Source organism: Mus caroli, unplaced genomic scaffold (genome assembly GCF_978045245.1).
Source record: "Mus caroli unplaced genomic scaffold, Mus_caroli_1 scaffold_5, whole genome shotgun sequence".
NCBI lineage: Eukaryota > Metazoa > Chordata > Mammalia > Rodentia > Muridae > Mus > Mus caroli.
In genome coordinates this window covers 155,358,601-155,377,094 of record NW_028227260.1, presented here as the reverse complement: position 1 = coordinate 155,377,094, position 18,494 = coordinate 155,358,601, and the positions used below count along the sequence as shown (strand labels likewise).

The following is an 18,494-nucleotide window of genomic DNA, read 5'->3' as shown; positions in this document are numbered from 1 at the left end:
ACCTGAGATTCTCTCTTCCATCTCTTGTATTATGTTGCTGATGCTCGTATCTATGGTTCCAGATTTCTTTCCTAGGGTTTCTATCTCCAGTGTTGCCTCATTTTGGGTTTTCTTTATTGTGTCTACTTCCCTTTTTAGGTCTAGTATGGTTTTGTTCATTTCCATCATCTGTTTGGATGTGTTTTCCTGTTTTTCATTAAGGACTTCTATCTGTTTGATTATGTTATCCTGTTTTTCTTTAAGGATTTGTAACTCTTTAGCAGTGTTCTCCTGCAATTCTTTAAGGGATTTTTGTGCTTCCTCTTTAATGTCTTCTACCTGTTTACCAGTGTTCCTTTGTATTTCTTTAAGTGTGTTATTAAAGTCCTTCTTGAAGTCCTCTACCATCATCAGGAGATATGCTTTTAGATCCGTGTCTAGCTTTTCCAGTGTGTTGGGGTGCCCTGGACTGGGCAAAGTGGGAGTGCTGGGTTCTGATGATGGTGAGTGGTCTTGGTTTCTGTTAGTAAGATTATTATGTTTACCTTTCGCCATGTGGTAATCTCTGGGGTTAGTTGTTGTCGTTGTCACTGTTTAAAGATTGGAGCAGAAGCTGTGTTCCACTCACCAGCAGTCTCAAAATCCTGTGGCGGGGGTCGTGGGTAGCTGGCGGGTGTCAGCCGACCCTGCGCTCTAGCTACCCCTGTGCTGATCCGGCAGGATGAGGCCTGTGGCCCTACTCAGGCCGGTTTCTGCTTCCCTAACTAATGCAGTCTCAGGTCCCGCGCGCAATTGGATTGGAGCAGAAGCTGTGTTCCACTCACCAGAAGTCTTAAGATCCTGTGGCGGGTGTTGTGGGTAGCTGGCGAGTGTCAGCCGACCCTGCGCCCTAGCTACCCTGTGCTTTCCTGACCGGAAGAGGCTTGTGGCCCTACGTAGGCCGGATTTCTCCCTCCCCAACCAGAGCAGTCTCAGTTCCCGCGTGATTGGACTGGAGCAGAAGCTGTGTTCCACTCACCAGCAGTCTCAAAATCCTGTGGCGGGGGTCGTGGGTAGCTGGCGGGTGTCAGGCGACCCTGCGCTCTAGCTACCCTGGTGCTGATCCGGCCGGATGAGGCCTGTGGCCCTACTCAGGCCGGTTTCTGCTTCCCTAACTAATGCAGTCTCAGGTCCCGCGTGCAATTGGATTGGAGCAGAAGCTGTGTTCCACTCACCAGAAGTCTTAAGATCCTGTGGCGGGTGTTGTGGGTAGCTGGCGAGTGTCAGCCGACCCTGCGCCCTAGCTACCCAGGTGCTTTTCTCGACAGTCTGGATTCTTAACCTCTTAGTGCCTCAGTTTTCCTTTGGGGTATACTTCACAAGATATCAGAAGTACTTTCTCTCTTCAGGTCTCTATGTCCACATAATTAAGGAATGCCTAACTAATGGAAACTTAATTTCCTTCTACCATTAGAAAAAATGAAAGACTAATTTAGATCCTAGAAGACTGTATTTGAAAAATAATCTTCCTTATGTACTTTCCCAAAATTGTGCTCAGTAACATATTATTTGCCTTGAAGATTTAATTTAAAAACTTTATACCAAATCCTTTTCTTTTTTTTCTTTTGAGACAGAGTCTTGGTAGCTCATGCCAGCCTCCAGTTCTCTATGTAGTTAAAGATTACCTTGAATACCTGATTTTCCTGTCTCTACTTTTCAGTTTCTGGAGCCACAGGCATGTACAACCATGACCAGCTTTGGATAGTAAAACATTTTAATTTGTCCTTGATTTGTATGATGTTGGGAGCAGTAGCATTAGGTATTGAATATTTCCAGTAAGAGGGAAAGAATCCATCTACAGTACATAAGGTTGTTCTTTGAAAAAAAAATTATGAGAACATAATTTGCTTGTCCTAGACTTTACAAACAAGTTTTTTAAAATTGTAACTTTATCCAATTATCAGTGAGAACATATCATTTGAGTTCTTTTGTGATTAGGTTACCTCACTCAGGATGATGCCCTCCAGGTCCAACCATTTGCCTAGGAATTTCATAAATTTATTCTTTTTAATAGCTGAATAGTACTCCATTGTGTAAATGTACCACATTTTTTTTATCCATTCCTGTGTTGAGGGGCATCTGGGTTCTTTCCAGCTTCTGACTATTATAAATAAGGCTGCTATGAACATAGTGGAGCATGTGTCCTTCTTACCGGTTGGGACATCTTCAGGATATATGCCCAGGAGAGGTATGGTGGGATGCTCCGGTAGTACTACGTTCAATTTTCTGAGGAACCGCCAGACTTATTTCCAGAGTGGTTGTACACACTTGCAATCCCACCAACAATGGAGGAGTGTTCCTCTTTCTCCACACCCTCACCAGCATCTGCTGTCACCTGAATTTTTGATCCTAGCCATTCTGACTGGTGTGAGATGGAATCTCAGGATTGTTTTGATTTGCATTTCCCTGATGATTAAGGATGCTGAACATTTTTTCAGGTGCTTCTCAGCCATTTGGTATTCTTCAGGTGAGAATTCTTTGTTTAGCTCTGAGCCCCATTTTTAATGTGGTTATTTGATTTTTGATACTTAGAATATCCAAGATATAAGATACAGTTTGGGAAACACATGAAACTCAAGAAGAACAAAGACCAAAGTGTGAACATTTTGCCCCTTCTTAGAATTGGGAACAAAACACCCATGGAAGGAGTTACAGAGACAAAGTTTGGAGCTGAGACAAAAGGATGGACCATCTAGAGACTACCATATCCGGGGATCCATCCCATAATCAGCCTCCAAACACTGACACCATTGCATACACTAACAAGGTTTTACTGAAAGGACCCAGATATAGCTGTCTCTTGTGAGGCTATGCCATGGCCTAGCAAACACAGAAGTGGATGCTCACAGTCAGCTATTGGATGGATCACAGGGCCCCCAATGGAGGAGCTAGAGAAAGTATCTGAGGGGCTAAAGGGAATTGAAACCTGATAGGTGGCACAACAATATGAACTAACCAAAACCCCGGAGCTCTTGTCTCTAGCTGCATATGTAAGATGGCCTAGTCGGCCATCACTGGAAAGAGAGGCCCATTGGTCATGCAAACTTTATATGCCCCAGTACAGGGGAATGCCAGGGCCAAAAAGTGGGAGTGGGTGGGTAGGGGAGTGGGGGGTGAGGGTATGGGGGGCTTTTGTAATAGCATTGGAAATGTAAATGAGGAAAATACCTAATAAAATATTTTTTAAAAAACTGTAACTATTTAAAAATTGTGTATCACAGCTTGGTTGATCTACCTAAAATGATCTACTGGCTTTTGCTTATGATTAAAACAAACAAACAAACAAACAAACAAACAAACAAAAAACAAACCTCAATTTACCTTCTACATTTTTGAAGAAAGGGGAAAAAAGGAAATAACTGAATTATTATAGAAAACTTTAGACCTGTGGAGTTTTTTGTTTCAAATTACAAAAGAGGGCGTAATCTCAGCAGAGGGTCCCGAGGTACCCAGAGGACTTTCCACTCTGCAGGCACACTAGCACACCCAGGATCTTGAGATCACTGGTGAGCAGAATGCAACATCTGTTCCAAAAACCCAGAGGGTCTTGTGCTAGCAGCAACAGGATCAAAGGACAAAGGCAGGGCCTAGTACACCCAGAATCTTGGGATCATTGAGACCACTCTAGGAAGGAGAGCACGTGGGCGGCAGAAGCAACAGATGTTGCAAAAAGATATACCTTCTTCTCAGCACCTCCTGGTACCTTCTCCCAAAACTGGGCATAAAATTGGTCACAAAACAGACCTCCACAGATACAAAAATATTGAAATTATCCCATGCATCTTATTAGATCACCACGGACTAAGGCTTACCTTCAATAATAACATAAGAAAGCCAATATTCACTTGTAAGCTAAACAACACTCTACCTTGGTCAAATAATAAATAAATGAAGAAAGAAAGACTTTTTTTAGAGTTTAATGAAAATTAAGCTACAACATACCCAAATTGTAGGACACAATAAAAGCAGTGTTAAGAGGAAAACTCATAGCTCTGAGTGACTCCAAAAAGAAACTAGAGAGAGCATACACTAGCAGCTTGACAGTACACCTAAAAGCTCTAGAACAAAAGGAAGCAATTTCACCCAAGAGGAGTAGACAGCAGGAAATAATCAAACTCAGGGCTGAAATCAACCAAGTGGACACAAGAAAAACTATTCAAAGAATCACCCAAAGCAGGAGCTGGTTCTTTGAGAAAACCAACAAGATAGATAAACCCTTAGGCAGACTCACTAGGGGTCACAGGGACACTATCCTAATTAACAAAATCAGAAATAAAAAGGGAGACATAACAAAAGAACCTGAGGAAATCCAAAATATCATCAGATCCTACTACAAAAGGTTGTTCTCAACAAAACTGGAAAACCTGGATGAAATGGACCAATTTCTAGACAGATACCAAGTACCAAAGTTAAATCAGCAACTGATTAATGACCTAAACAGTCACATATCCCCTAAAGAAATAGAAGCAGTCATTAATAGTCTACCAACCAAAAAAAGCCCAGGATCAGATGGGTTTAGTGCAGAGTTCTATCAGATCTTCAAAGAAGACCTAATTCCAATAATCCTCAAACTTTTCCACAAAATAGAAAAAGAAGATACCTACCCAATTCATTCTATGAAGCCACAATTACTCTGATACCTAAACCCCACAAAGACCCAACAAAGATAGAGTACTTCAGACCAATTTCCTTTATGAATATTGATACAAATATATGAAATAAAATTCTCGCTAACCGAATCCAAGAACACATCAAAACAATGATCCATCATGACCAAGTAGGCTTCATTTCAGGGATGCAGGGATGGTTTAATATACGAAAATCCATCAATGTAATCCACTATATAAACAAACTCAAAGACAAAAACCACATGATCATCTCTTTAGATGCTATGAAAGCATTTGACAAAATGCAACACTTATTCATGATAAAAGTCTTGGAAAGATCAAGAATTTGAGGCCCATACCTAAACATAATAAAAGCAATATACAGCAAAACAGTAGCCAACATCAAACTAAATGGAGAGAAGCTGGAAACAATCCCACAAAAATCAGAGACTAGAAAAGGCTGCGTACCTTCTCCCTTCCTATTCAATACAGTAGTAGAAGTCCTAGCCAAAGCAATTAGACAACAAATGGAGGTGAAGGGAATACTAATTGGAAAGGAAGAATTCAAAATATCACTATTTGCAGATGATATGATAGTATATATAAGTGATCCTAAAAATTCCACCAGAGAATTCCTAAACCTGATAAACAGCTTCAGTGTAGTACCTGGATATAAAATTAACTTGAAGAAATCAGTGGCCTTTCTCTACACAAAGGATAAACACACTGAGAAAGAAATTAAGAAACAACAACCTTTACAATAGTCACAAATAATATAAAATATCTTGGTGTGACTCTAGTTAAGGAAGTGAAAGATCTATATGATAAGAACTTCAAGTCTCTGAAGAAAGAAATCAAAGAAGATCTCAGAAGATGGAAAGATCTCCCATGCTCATGGATTGGCAGGATCAATATAGTAAAAATGGCAATCTTGCCAAAAGCAATCTACAGATTCAATGCAATCCTCATCAAAATTCCAACCCAATTATTCAACGATTTAGAAAGCGTAATTTGCAAATTTATCTGGAATAACAAAAAAACTAGGATAGCAAAAACTATTCCCAATGATAAAATAACCTCTGGTGGAATCACCATGCCTGACCTTAAGCTGTACTACAGAGCAATTGTGATAAAAACTGTATGGTACTGGTATAGCAACAGACAAGTAGACCAATGGAATAGAACTGAAGACCCAGAAATGAACCCACACACCTATGGTCACTTAACCTTTGACAAGGGAGCTAAAACCATCCAGTGGAAAAAAGACATCATTTTCAACAAATGGTGCTGGCACAACTGGCGGTTATCATGTAGAAGAATTCGAATTGATCCATTCTTATTTCCTTGTACAATGCTCAAGTCTAAGTGGATCAAGGAACTCCATATAAAACCAGAGACACTGAAACTTATAGAGGAGAAAGTGGGGGAAAGCCTTGAAGATATGGCCACAGGGGAAAAATTCCTGAACAGAGCAGCAATGGCTTGTGCTGTAATAAAAACTGTATGGTACGGGTATACAATCGAGAATTGACAAATGGGGCCTCAAAAATTTGCAAAGCTTCTGTAAGGCAAAAGACACTGTCAATAAGACACAAAGGCCACCAACAGATTGGAAAAGTGTCTTTATCGATCCTAAATCAGATAGGGGACTAATATCCCACGTATATAAAGAACTCAAGAAGATGGACTCCAGAAAATCAAATAAGTCTATTAAAAATGTGATACAGAGCTAAACAAAGAATTCTCAACTGGGGAATACCGAATGGCTGAGAAGCACCTGAAAAAGTGTTCAACATCCTTAATCATCAGGGAAATGCAAATTAAAACAACCCTGAGATTCCACCTTACACCAGTCATAATGTCTAAGATCAAAAACTCAAGTGAGAGCAGATGCTGGGGAGGATGTGGAGAAAAAGGAACACTCCTTCATTGTTGGTGGGATTGCAAGCTGGTACAACCACTCTGGAAATCAGCCTGGCAGTTCCTCAGAAAATTGGACATAACACCACCAGAAGATCCAGCAGTTCCTCTCCTGGGCATATACCCAGAAGATGTTCCAACCGGTAAGAAGGTCACATGCTCCAGTATGTTCATAGCAGCCTTATTTATAATAGCCTGAAACTGGAAAGAACCCAGATGTACCCTCAACAGAGGAATGAATACAGAAATGTAGTACCTTTATACAATGGAGTACTACTCAGCAATTAAAAACAATGAATTCATGAAATTCTTAGGCAAATGGATGAATCTGGAGGATATCATCCTGAGTGAGGTAACCCAACCATAAAAGAACACATATGATATGCACTCACTGATAAGCAGATATTAGACCAGAAACTTAGAATATCCAAGATACAATTTGCAAAACACATGAAACTCAAGAAGAAGGAAGGACAAAGTGGAGATAGTTCAGTCATTCTTAGAATGGGGAACTAAATACCCATGGAAGAAGTTACAGAGACCAAGTTCAGAGCTGAGACTGAAGGAAAGACCATCTAGAGACTTCCCCACCTGGGGATCCATCCCATATATAGCCATCAAACCCAAACACTATTGCATTTGCAAGAAAGATTTTGCTGACAGGACTCTGACATAGCTCTCTCTTGTAAGGCTATGCCAATGCCTGGCAAATTCAGAAGTAGATGCTCATAGTCATCGATTGGATGGAACAAAGGGCCCCCAATGAAGTAGCTAGAGAAAGTACCCAAGGAGCTAACGGGGTCTGCAACCCTATAGGGGGAACAACAATATGAACTAACCAGTACCCCCCAGAGCTGTGTCTCTAGTTGCATATGTAACAGATTATGGTCTAGTCGGCCATCAATGGGAAGAGAGGTCCTTGGTGTACCGAAGATCATATGCCCCAGTACAAGGGAATGCCAGGGCAAGGAAGCTGGAATGAGTGGGTTGGGAAGCAGGGAGAGCGGAAGGGTATAGAGGGCTTTGGGGATAGCATTTGAAATGTAAATGAAGAAAATATCTAATAAAAAATGCCCTAATTAAAAATAAATAAATAAATAAATAAATTACAAAAGAAGTTGGTATGATAAAGTGATGGCCTTTTTTCTTATATAAATAAAATGCAAATTAAAGATGTAACAAGTTGTGATTCATTGCAAGTAGTCAAGTGTAACTAATGCCTAAGGGCAACCATTTGTATCTTATATATCAGAATTACTTTATAGTTTGAAAGCAGTTTGCACACCCTTCTTGTATATAAGGTATATAATTACAGGATACAGTGGTAATGCTTTAAAACAAGTACCTCATTTTAAAAATTGACAGCTACAGTATCTTTTAATGATCATCCTTTCTGTTTATTGTAAAACTATGTTAAAAATAAAGATTAATAAGGAAAATACAGAAAGTTGGCGTGTGTATATAAATAGTTTCTATATAAAGTTTATGTAGATGGAAAAATACAGGAGACCTCAGAAAATAGAGATCTCAAATGCTCATGGATTTGTAGGACTAACATAGTAAAAATGGCCATCCTACCGAAAGCAATCTACAGATTTAATGATATCCCCATCGAAATTCCAACACAATTCTTCAAAAGCATGGAAAAAGCAATTTTAAATTCATATGAAAAAAGAAAAAGAACCCAGGATAGAGAAAACAACATGTGTCATGGTTAATTACTATTTCCTTACTCAGAGAGATTTGAAAACCAATTTGCCTTCCTTACACTTTGACTAAACTCCTGTGCTATATAGTCCTAATAAGTAATAGTGTATTGTTAGTAAGTAAGTAAGTGTATTTAGGGGGCAAGGAGAGAGAATAAGGGGATTTTGTGTATGTCTGAGATCCATAGGGTGGCATAAACAAATATAATATGATGTTTAGATTGATGATGTCCTGACAAAATATATTAATGCACTAAGAATTAATAAAGAGTTTACTAAAAACTCAGTGAGGCCCCGCCTGAGAGGGCTTTGCCAGAGCACCTGGGAGAGCCATCTTGGTTCCCGGATCCCTCAGAGACTACTCTGGGCAGGTGAGAGTGTGGACTACAGAAGCTAACAGCTTCTGTGACAGGCTGAAGCAACACAGCTTCTGGGACAGGCCCTGTTTCAGGCAACAACCCTGAGATTCCATCTCACACCAGTCAGAATGGCTAAGATCAAAAATTCGGGTGACAGCAGATGCTGGCGAGGATGTGGAGAAAGAAGAACACTCCTCCATTGCTGGTGAGATTGCAAGCTTGTACAACCACTCTGGTAGTCATTCTGGCAGTTCCTCAGAACATTGGACATAGTACTACCGGAGGATCCTGACATACCTCTCCTGAGCATATATCAAGAAGACGTTCCAACTGGCAAGAAGGGCACATGCTCCACTATGTTCATAGCAGCCTTATTTCTAATAGCCAGAAGCTGGAAAGAACCCAGATGTCCCTCAACAGAGGAATGGATACAGAAAATGTGGTACATTTACACAATGGAGTACTACTCAGCTATTAAAAACAATGAATTTATGAAAAACCTAGACAAATGTATTGACCTGGAGGGCATCATCCTGAGTGAGGTAACCCAATCACAAAAGAACTCACATGATTTGTACTCACTGATAAGTGGATATTAGCCCAGAAACTTAGAATACCCAAGATACAAGATACAAAGCACATGAAACTCAAGAAGATCAAAGACCAAAGTGTGGACACTTTGCCCCTTCTTAGAATTGGGAACAAAACACCCATGGAAGGAGTTACAGATACAAAGTTTAGAGGTGAGACAAAAGGATGGACCATCTAGAGACTACCATATCCGGGGATCCATCCCATAATCAGCCTCCAAACGCTGACACCATTGCATACACTAACAAGGTTTTGCTGAAAGGACCCAGATATAGCTGTCTCTTGTGAGACTATGCCAGGGCCTAGCAAACACAGAAGTGGATGCTCACAGTCAGCTATTGGATGGATCACAGGGCCCCCAATGGAGTAGCTAGAGAAAGGATCCAAGGAGCTAAAGGGATCTGCAACCCTATAGGTGGAACAACAATATAAACTAACCAGTACCCCCTGGAGCTCTTGTCTCTAGCTGCATATGTAGCAGAAGATGGCCTAGTCGGCCATCATTGGGAAGAGAGGCCCCTTGGTCTTGAAAACTTTATATGCCCCAGTACGCGGGAACGCCAGGGCCAAGAAGTGGGAGTGGGTGGGTTGGGGAGTGGGGGCAGAGGGTCTGGGGGACTTTTGGGATAGCATTGAAAATGTAAATGAAAAAATATACCTAATTAAAAAATTCTTTTAAAAAAGTCAGTGAGGATACTTGTCAAGCAGCCTTTGAAGGCCTCAGAGTACTGGAGTGGAAGAGTGGTAGACAATGGCACTATATGAAAAACTGCAAGTCATTCACATTGGAGAGTATGTCAGTAGACAAAATTAATGAGGCTAGGTAAGAATTATATATAGCCAATCAGGATCTAAAAAAAAAAAAAAAATGTGTGTGAATTGAGATGCCGAATGAAACTAACAAAATTGTTAAGAAATAGAATGAGCTATAATCTCCAGGATCATTATGCAGGTGAAAGGCAGAGAAGAAAATGAGATCAATTTGAAGCAAAACCATATGACATACATGCTAAAGTAGGCCCTCAGGTGACACCAAACAAAAATCAGCAGCTAAGTCTCTGATGAGCAGATTCCAACCTGGGCAAGGACTAACAATAGACAGGGTCTCCAGGCCTTTACAGTATTTTTAGCAATCTATGAATCTTTCCTGGTGATTAGGCTCAAAAGGAAAATGTAGGTACCTAGGAACAGGAGAGTTTTGTGTGCTCTCGCCATACACTCAGCCTCTTTAGGAGACTGGACTGGTTTCAACAAAGAATGTTACTAGTGGACACAAGGTGTGATAAGGAGTTGTAAAGGATAGTTTTTGCCCATAATTCTTTGCCTGAGTATTAGCACCCATCACTTACCTTTCCAGGATCCCACATGGTCTAACCCAGAGAGAGAGGTTCTTCTTGGTACCATAGTATACCCTGGCTTCTTGTTACTGCTGTGCCCAGTCAACAAGGGCTGATCTTGGCGTCGTTCAGAGAGATAACTTGGCTTAGGAGGACGAGGAGGTGGAGTGTTAGACATAATGCTTAGTTCTTTTACCCCACTGGGTAAGGAAACTTGCTTTTCTTCTACATGAACTGTGGGGTTTAACGACGATTCCAACAATGGTAAAGAAGACATGAGGTTCCTGGAAGGGCCATTGATTTCTCTATTCCAAATTAAAGAAGCCTGGGGCCTTATGGGAGGAAAATCCTGAGATACTTTCCCACGGTGCAAGGGATGGATCAAATTATTAGAGATAAATGGCTGTAGACCATCAAGAAAAACGTCATCAAATGAAGTCTGTGCCAATGAGCGGTTTGAATTTGACCAGCTATCACATCTGGTGGGAAGACTGAAGGAACAAAACAAATAAATTTGATTGCTATGTAGACATCCACACATAAAAGTCACATGTACCTATTAAAAAGTTGTCATATGCCACCTTTTGTTCTACTTGTAAAGACTTATTCTTTCTACAACCCACAGTTATACCAACTCCTTAGTGCAGACAAAAAGTCTGCTAGGTCTTTTTCATCCTATATAGCACAAGATGAGTATGAAAATTGCAAGGTTAGAAATGAAAGCCAGGGGCTGGAGGGATGGCTCTGTGGTTAAGAGCACTGACTGCTCTGCTCTTCCAGGTGTCCTGAGTTCAATTCCCAGCAACCACATGGTGGCTCACAACCATCTGTAATGGGATCTGATGCCCTCTTCTAGTGTGTCTGAAGACAGCTACAGTGTACTCACATACATAAAATAAATAAATCTTAAAACAAGCAAACAAAAAGACTGTTTTTAAAAAAAGAAAGAAATGAAAGCCACAATGTTGAAACCCATAACTCATTTTATTTAGCATACTACTTTATCTTTAATAGTGATATTGATAATCACCTGCCCTTGTCCTTGGCAATAGTAAGAAAGAGATAAGACTAGACCCATCTACTAGAAATTATTTTTGCTAAACAGGTGTATTTGGCTATGTGCTTCAAGCACATCTCAAAGACTTTGCAAAAGGGAATGTCATCTCTGTGAACAAAGTAGAACATGCTGGAAGGCCCAGTTGAGTATCAAAAGTAAGCATACCTGGCATGGTGTAGTCTTCCAGTCTCACAGTTGGACAGGATCAGATAATCAGGAAGGAATAGAAACTCTGACTCACGTCTGGTTTCCTCGGTGACTACACTATTAGTGTTTTGGTCATCTTTTAGTAAGGCAGAGTTGGCAACATGGACAGTATGAAGTGAACTGGCAGGAGATGGCTGGAAGGAGGAGGGCATGTGAGAGGGACTCTCCATGGAATCTGCTGGAAAAATCATTTCCCAGGTAAGTGTTTAATGAATGGTTATAACATTCAAAGTTTTTCAAATAGCATCCAAAAACCAAGTAGGAGATGCAAATCACAGCTGGTGTTTGTATGAGTGGAGGTAACCACTTCCTTAAGCTATAAACAGTGTCTGAGAAAGGAGACCAATGTTCCAAGGGTTAAGTGTTGAATCAATTAAAAGTCAACACACACACACACACACACACACACAAAACAACAGTAACAACACCCCCCCAAGCATTCTTGGCTGAAAAACTACAGTTCAATAGCTTAACAGTTCTCATCAGCAGCTTTGTATTGTTTATTTACTCAACAAACATAGATATATGTGGGCGTCATATTTATGCATAACAAGTCTATATATACTTACATATGCATTCATGCATATAAATATTATGATTTGGATATGATGTACCCCCTCTGCAAGGATCATATGGGGAAGGCTTTGACACTGACTAATGAATTGAATCATTGAGTGGATCATGTTAACTCTCACTAAGAATGGATAAATCTACTAAGGAATTGATAATTTGGTGGCATTATTTGGAGGTAGGAGAAAGTTTTGAAGTCATGATTTCTGGGTGGTGGTGGCAGCAACAACACATACCTTTAATCCCAGCACTTGGGAGGCAAAATCAGGCAGATCTATGAGTTTAAGGCCTGCCTGGGTCTACAGATCAAGTTCCAGAATAGATAGGGCTGTTACAGAAACTCTGTCTTGAAAAACAAAACAAAAAACAAAACAAACAAAAAAGAAGTCATGATTTCTAAAAAGATTAGTACCATTAAAAAGAAGTTAAATGGGAATGGAAAGATGGCTCAGCAGTTAAGAGGTCATGACTGCTCTTCCAGAGGTCCTGAGTTCAATTTCCAGCAAAAATAAATGAATGAATGAATGAATGAATGAATGAATAAATAAATAAATAAATAAATAAATAAATAAATCTTTTTAAAAAGAAGTTAAATGGACTGGGTATGAGCATAGTGATGGGGTGCATGCCTACTAAAATCAAGGCTCTGGGCCAAATCTCAAAATGTGTACCAATGACAACAATACTAATAACGTGAAGCACTTTGCATCAAAAATTAGGAAAGCTGTGTTGATGATACATGGAGAGTCAGCATGACCCTAGCCATTACAAGGATAAAGTATAAACCCATTTGAAAGACTGTTCTTTGAGAAGAGAGTGATATCATGATACCCTAATCACAGGATGCCTTGCTTACACAAAGCTACCCAAGTTCAGTAGCACAGATATTTGGATGTTGTTGCAGTCATGTTTCAAGAAGGAGTAGCTACCACCATGAACTGATGGTAGACACTAGCATCATTCACAAGATGCTGGTTTTACAAGGATACTGAATCTAAGAGTCTTGGAATCTTGGAGATGTCCTTCTAGATTGCAAAGGAAACAACCAAAGTGTGCCAGGATCAGATTATTTGGGAGGAGTCCATGAGAGGGCACTATATAAAGCTGTGTGAATGAAGCTAAAGATAGGAGGGAGAATGTCAAGAATGTGGACCATCTTTACTTGCTTTGTTTTGTTTTGTCTTGAGATAAGATTTATTTGTCTACCTTTGGATGTCCTGGAACTCACTTTGTAGACCAGGCTGTCCTCAAACTCACAGAGATTTACCTGCCTCTGCTTCCTGAGTGCTGGGATTAAAGGTGTGCTCCACCATTGCCTGACCACAGAATGTCTTCTAAAGAAAGGCACTGGGAGCAAGTGGAGCTAACCTAGGGAGTAAACCATATGAGCTGTAGTAGCTAACAAGGCTGGAGGCGCGTGGCTCTCCAAACCCTGAGAAGCTCACATTATGGTGCTCTATGCTCCAACTAAAGGACATGAAATTATAGGATTTAAAACTTGTCCTGCTGGGTCTTGGCTTTTCTTGGGTCCCACCCCTCCTATGACTCCATCCCTGAATTTTGAAATTAGAATGTTTAGTCTGTGCCATTTTATATTGGGAGTATGTAAATTGTTTGATTTTTTTAATAGGGTCTCACAAACAAGAGATTGCTTCTAGTCTCCAGATAAGATTTTGTGCTTGGATTTTTGAGTAACCCTGAATTTGTTGATTCTTTGGGGAAAGAATTTGCATGTTTAGTTGTGTACAGGATAGTTATAGCATGTTAAGTAGAATTATAATCATGCTGCTGTCTCTATTTGGAGTTTAAGTATAATTTAAGGGAATGTAATAAGGTATCAGATGGACAAAGATGATTAATTTTATCAACTTGGCTGAACTGAAAATGACTTTAAAGTTATTCAAGCACAGTTCTGTGAGGATAGGAATTTTCACAGATGATTAAGGGAAGAGAAGTGTGTACATCATCCAATGAACTAGGACCTTGAATGAAAGAAAAAGAGAACAAAGAAGCCCACAAGTATAGGCATTCATTCTCTTTGCTTCTGGCTACTATGAAGTGAGCAACTGTGATGAGCACATATTCTTGCAGCTATGACCATCTGCCTCACAATAGGCTAACAGCAATAGGCCTATAAACAAAGGAGCCAAGCAATCATATACTGAAACAATCAGTCAAAATAAATCTGTTCCCCTTTGGGTTTTTTTTTTTGGCATTGCATCAAAAAGCATATTGCATATGCATAAATTGTGTGTATATTTATTTTTATGTGGAAATTCTATTAGTGCATCTATATATGTGAGTGGAACCTTTCTAACTCTGATGATGTAGCTGAAACAAAGACCCTGTCTTTACTTGAGTTTACACTATCCCAGAGGAGTCACATAAGCAACAGATAAATACAATGATGTTGATAATTGTTATATATAAGGAGAAAGAAAATAACAGTGTGTTTTGATGGCCAGGTAACTCTCTGTTTCTCAGGAAAACTAATCTGATCAAAGTCTAAGAACAGGGATCAAAACTTAATGAGGATTAAGAACTAATGAGAACTCCAGATCATAAAAAGCTTGCTTTTATTTATTTTTTTTATTTTTTCATTGTATGTGTGTCTTTTTTAAAAAAAAAAAATTCTTCTTTCAGATATTACATCCTGACCACAGTTTTCAATGCTGGGTTCCTAAGTCAATGTGACCCTGAACTTACTGAGGTCATGTCTGGGTTCTAGCTATCATCTGTTTTCTTCACGTGTCCCCATAACATAGAGATGACAATAGCACATCTACCACAGAGCCAATATGGAATAAGACAAATTCATAGGGAAGATACAATGTTCACTGGTCTGTAGCTGTACTTTCCCTTTCTGTGGTTTTTTTTTTACCTAAAATCAACCTTGGTCTAAAAATATGAAATGGCAAATTTCAGAAATAAGGAAGTAGCATGTTTTTTAAAAGATTTTTAGTGTCTTTCTCCTCTCTCTCTCTCTCTCTCTCTCTCTCTCTCTCTCTCTCTCTCTCTCTCTCTCTCTTTGTGTGTGTGTGTGTGTGTGTGTGTGTGTGTGTGTGTGTGTGTATACATAGTTATATGAGTGTGGGTATATACATGCAGTGACTGTGAAGATCAGAAAAGGGCTTTGGGTTCCTTGGATCTGGAGTTACAGGAAGTTAAGAGTTGCCTAATGTGGGTGATGGAAACCAAAATCAGGTTCTCTGCCAGAGCAGTTTGCACTCTTCACCACTGAGCCTTCTCTCTATCCCTGGAAGTCATAAGTTTTAAATTGTAAGGCCTTATTTATAGTTTGATAAACTTTTGTGCCATCTACTATGCCTGGGATTTTAATCTTTTCTTTGTCCAGCATATCCACATATATGCCCATCAGTCATTTAACAGCTGTCTTTGTTAATCAAGTTAATTGTCATGGCAGCACAGTAATTTTTTTAGTAACTTTTTTTTTTGCTTAATAATAGCCTCAATATGTAAGAGTAGTAATCCCAGAAATTGGATTATGTAAAATAAAAGTCATGAAGTGCTTCTGTTAGTACAAACAGGTGACATATTTTCACTTAATAAGAAAAAACCTTATACTAAGGTTGCAAGATTAGCATAAGAATGAGCCTTCTGCTAGGGTGGTGAGGCAGGAGTGGGTAGATGGGTGGGGAGCACCCTCATAGACGCAGGGTAAGGAGGGATGGAATAGGGAGTTTGCAGAGGGGAAAGCAGGAAAGGGGATAACATTTGAAATGTAAAGAAAATATCCAATTTTAAAAAAAGAATGAGCCTTCTATTCATGAAATTGTGAAAGAAAAAGAAATATCTACTAATCTTGCTGTCCCACTTCAAACTACAAAAGTTTCTGATGACTGTCATAGCATATGATAAATACTTATGTAAGATGGAAAAGCATTAAATTTGTGTGTCTGTATGTAGAGAAAATGATATACCATCAAAAATAGACTTTGATATTATTTGAGGTTTCAGGCATCTACTTGGAATTTTGAAATCGATCCCTTGTAAATAAAGGGGGGTGGTGCATGTGGAAAACTGCAAGAAAACCTTTATAACATGAATTTTAGATGAAAAAAAAAAAAGACTTGGTCTGTATTCTCCTAAAAACTGAGGGAATAAAAAGAGTTGTGGGGAAATTTGGTTTCTTCCTGAGGCTTTACTCTAGTACCTTTTGGACCTCTGGTGTGTGTGTGTGTGTGTGTGTGTGTGTGTGTGTGTGTGTGTGTGTGTGTACAACTGCTGGATGATAAATGAAAAAGGAAGTGAATTATAACAGGATGTATGAAAAATATATGTGTAAAAGTTTGGCTGAATGTAAGAATTAGGGTAGTGAAGAGTCAGCAACAAGTACCACTGGAAAAGATGATCAAGGAGGTTTGTTGGATTTGCTTGACATCAGGCTCTAGGCATGATGGATATACTGCTACTTTGCAAGTTCTATCTGTTGTAACAAAGATAAAGCATTTGCTATTCATTTCCTTTGAGTGCTTTCAAAGCTCAACAATGTTACTACATGAATAAGCTTTGCTGGCTCATGAAAAGAAATGGAAGCACACATGCATGTTTGCCTTAGAGATGTAACCCTGACTCTCCACTGATACCTTGTGTTATAATGTGGATATTTACTTGGTAGATGGTAAAAAGAGCAAAAGAGTTATTTAAATGTTGAAGTATGTGCCAAGATTAGGGATACAATTTCTTTCTACTAAACAAAGAAGCTAAAAGAAACCAGATTCAAAATCCCCTATTCTGTCAGAATGTGGTATAATTGGGCTCTGTGGTGACAATTTTAGTTGTCAAACTGACTACATCTGAAATCAACTATAACCTAAGTGACTGGGCATGACTGTGAAGGTTTTCATGATTGAATTATTTGAAGTGAGATGGCACACCCTGAATCTTGGCCATACCTTCTGGTAGCAGCCCACATAAAAGCATGAGAAAAGAAAGAACTTTTGCTTTTTATCTGCTTGTCCTCACTCTGGCTGCCAAGTTCATCTATCCTGTTGTTGAGGCTTTTTTTGCTGGTATTAGAACATATTTAAGGATTCCTATATATACAGAATACCAACCGAGACAACATCCTCATAAATTGAACAACTATCTGATTGCTGGGCTTTTCATCATGAGACAGTCATTGTTGGACTAGCTGGATCACACTTGTAAGCCCCTCTAACAAAATCTCTCTCTCTCTCTCTCTCTCTCTCTCTCTCTCTCTCTCTCTCTCTCTCTCTCTCTCTCTCTCTCTCTCATTACTTAATAGAACCTTGACTAATACCAACAAAAACATAAAATCTATGAAGGGAAGTGAATTATAATGCAAGGCTAAAAACCATTCTGTATGTTACATGGGAATGGAAGTATGTGGAGACAGGGTGAAAACTAAGGGATGGAAGAGAAGGAGTAGAATTAGGGAGATGAGGGGGAAAAAAGAGAAAAAAGAAGAGGAGGAATGAATTGAGTTCAAGTACTCTCAAGGCCCAGAAGTGACCCAGAGCAAACTTCCAGGTTGTTTATCAGCAGAGATCTCCAATATTATGTGTATAGGCAGATTTTCCCTTTCCACATTTGGACTTTGATCCTACTACCAAGTAAAAGACAGTGCTTTCTAGTGTTGTATAGAATTTAGTAGGAGTAGCTCTGGTGATATATATTAGGTTACCAAAATACCTGCACAGAGGCAGGCACCTTGTATCACTTATTTGCAGTAGCTTTCCAGTACCAGCAAACCATCATGGACCATTCTTTTGCTCACAGGAGTTCCAACCCTGCACTTACCTGCACCATCTTCCATATGACTGAAATTGCAAACTTGACTGATGCTGTGTACCCACACCTGCATTTCTTCCTCAGTTTTGGCTACTAGGTAGAATGTACGGGAAGTGGTCTTGACAATAAACACAAAATTGTTCTGAAATTCCTTCCTAATGAAACCAGGGCCTGCATGTTTCCACACAGTGCATTCGCTGAGGTCTATCACACGGATGGGCTTGTTGGAGTGCTTGTTGCGGTAGTATTCTAAGACATCAGGATTGCCACTCATGCGGCCCCGCCTGAGGACAAACCAGCGTTTGCGCCAAGCCTGCAGAGGAAATTTAATATAAAGTTATTAGACC

General features: G+C 39.6%; 1 protein-coding gene across 2 annotated transcripts in view; it reads right to left on the bottom strand.

Annotated features, from left to right (window-relative positions):
• Gab3 (GRB2 associated binding protein 3) overlaps positions 1 to 18,494 on the bottom strand; it is a 150,246-nt gene that overhangs the window by 37,207 nt on the left and 94,545 nt on the right. The window contains exons 2-4 of one of the 2 annotated variants that reach the window (XM_085837806.1): positions 18,157 to 18,460; positions 11,761 to 11,980; positions 10,551 to 11,029 (exon numbers count right to left, since the gene is read on the bottom strand). In XM_085837806.1, coding sequence (XP_085693932.1) covers positions 10,551 to 11,029; positions 11,761 to 11,980; positions 18,157 to 18,460 — 1,003 coding nt within the window. The remainder of the gene's footprint in view (positions 1 to 10,550; positions 11,030 to 11,760; positions 11,981 to 18,156; positions 18,461 to 18,494) is intronic. The other variant, XM_085837807.1, reaches the window with a different exon arrangement.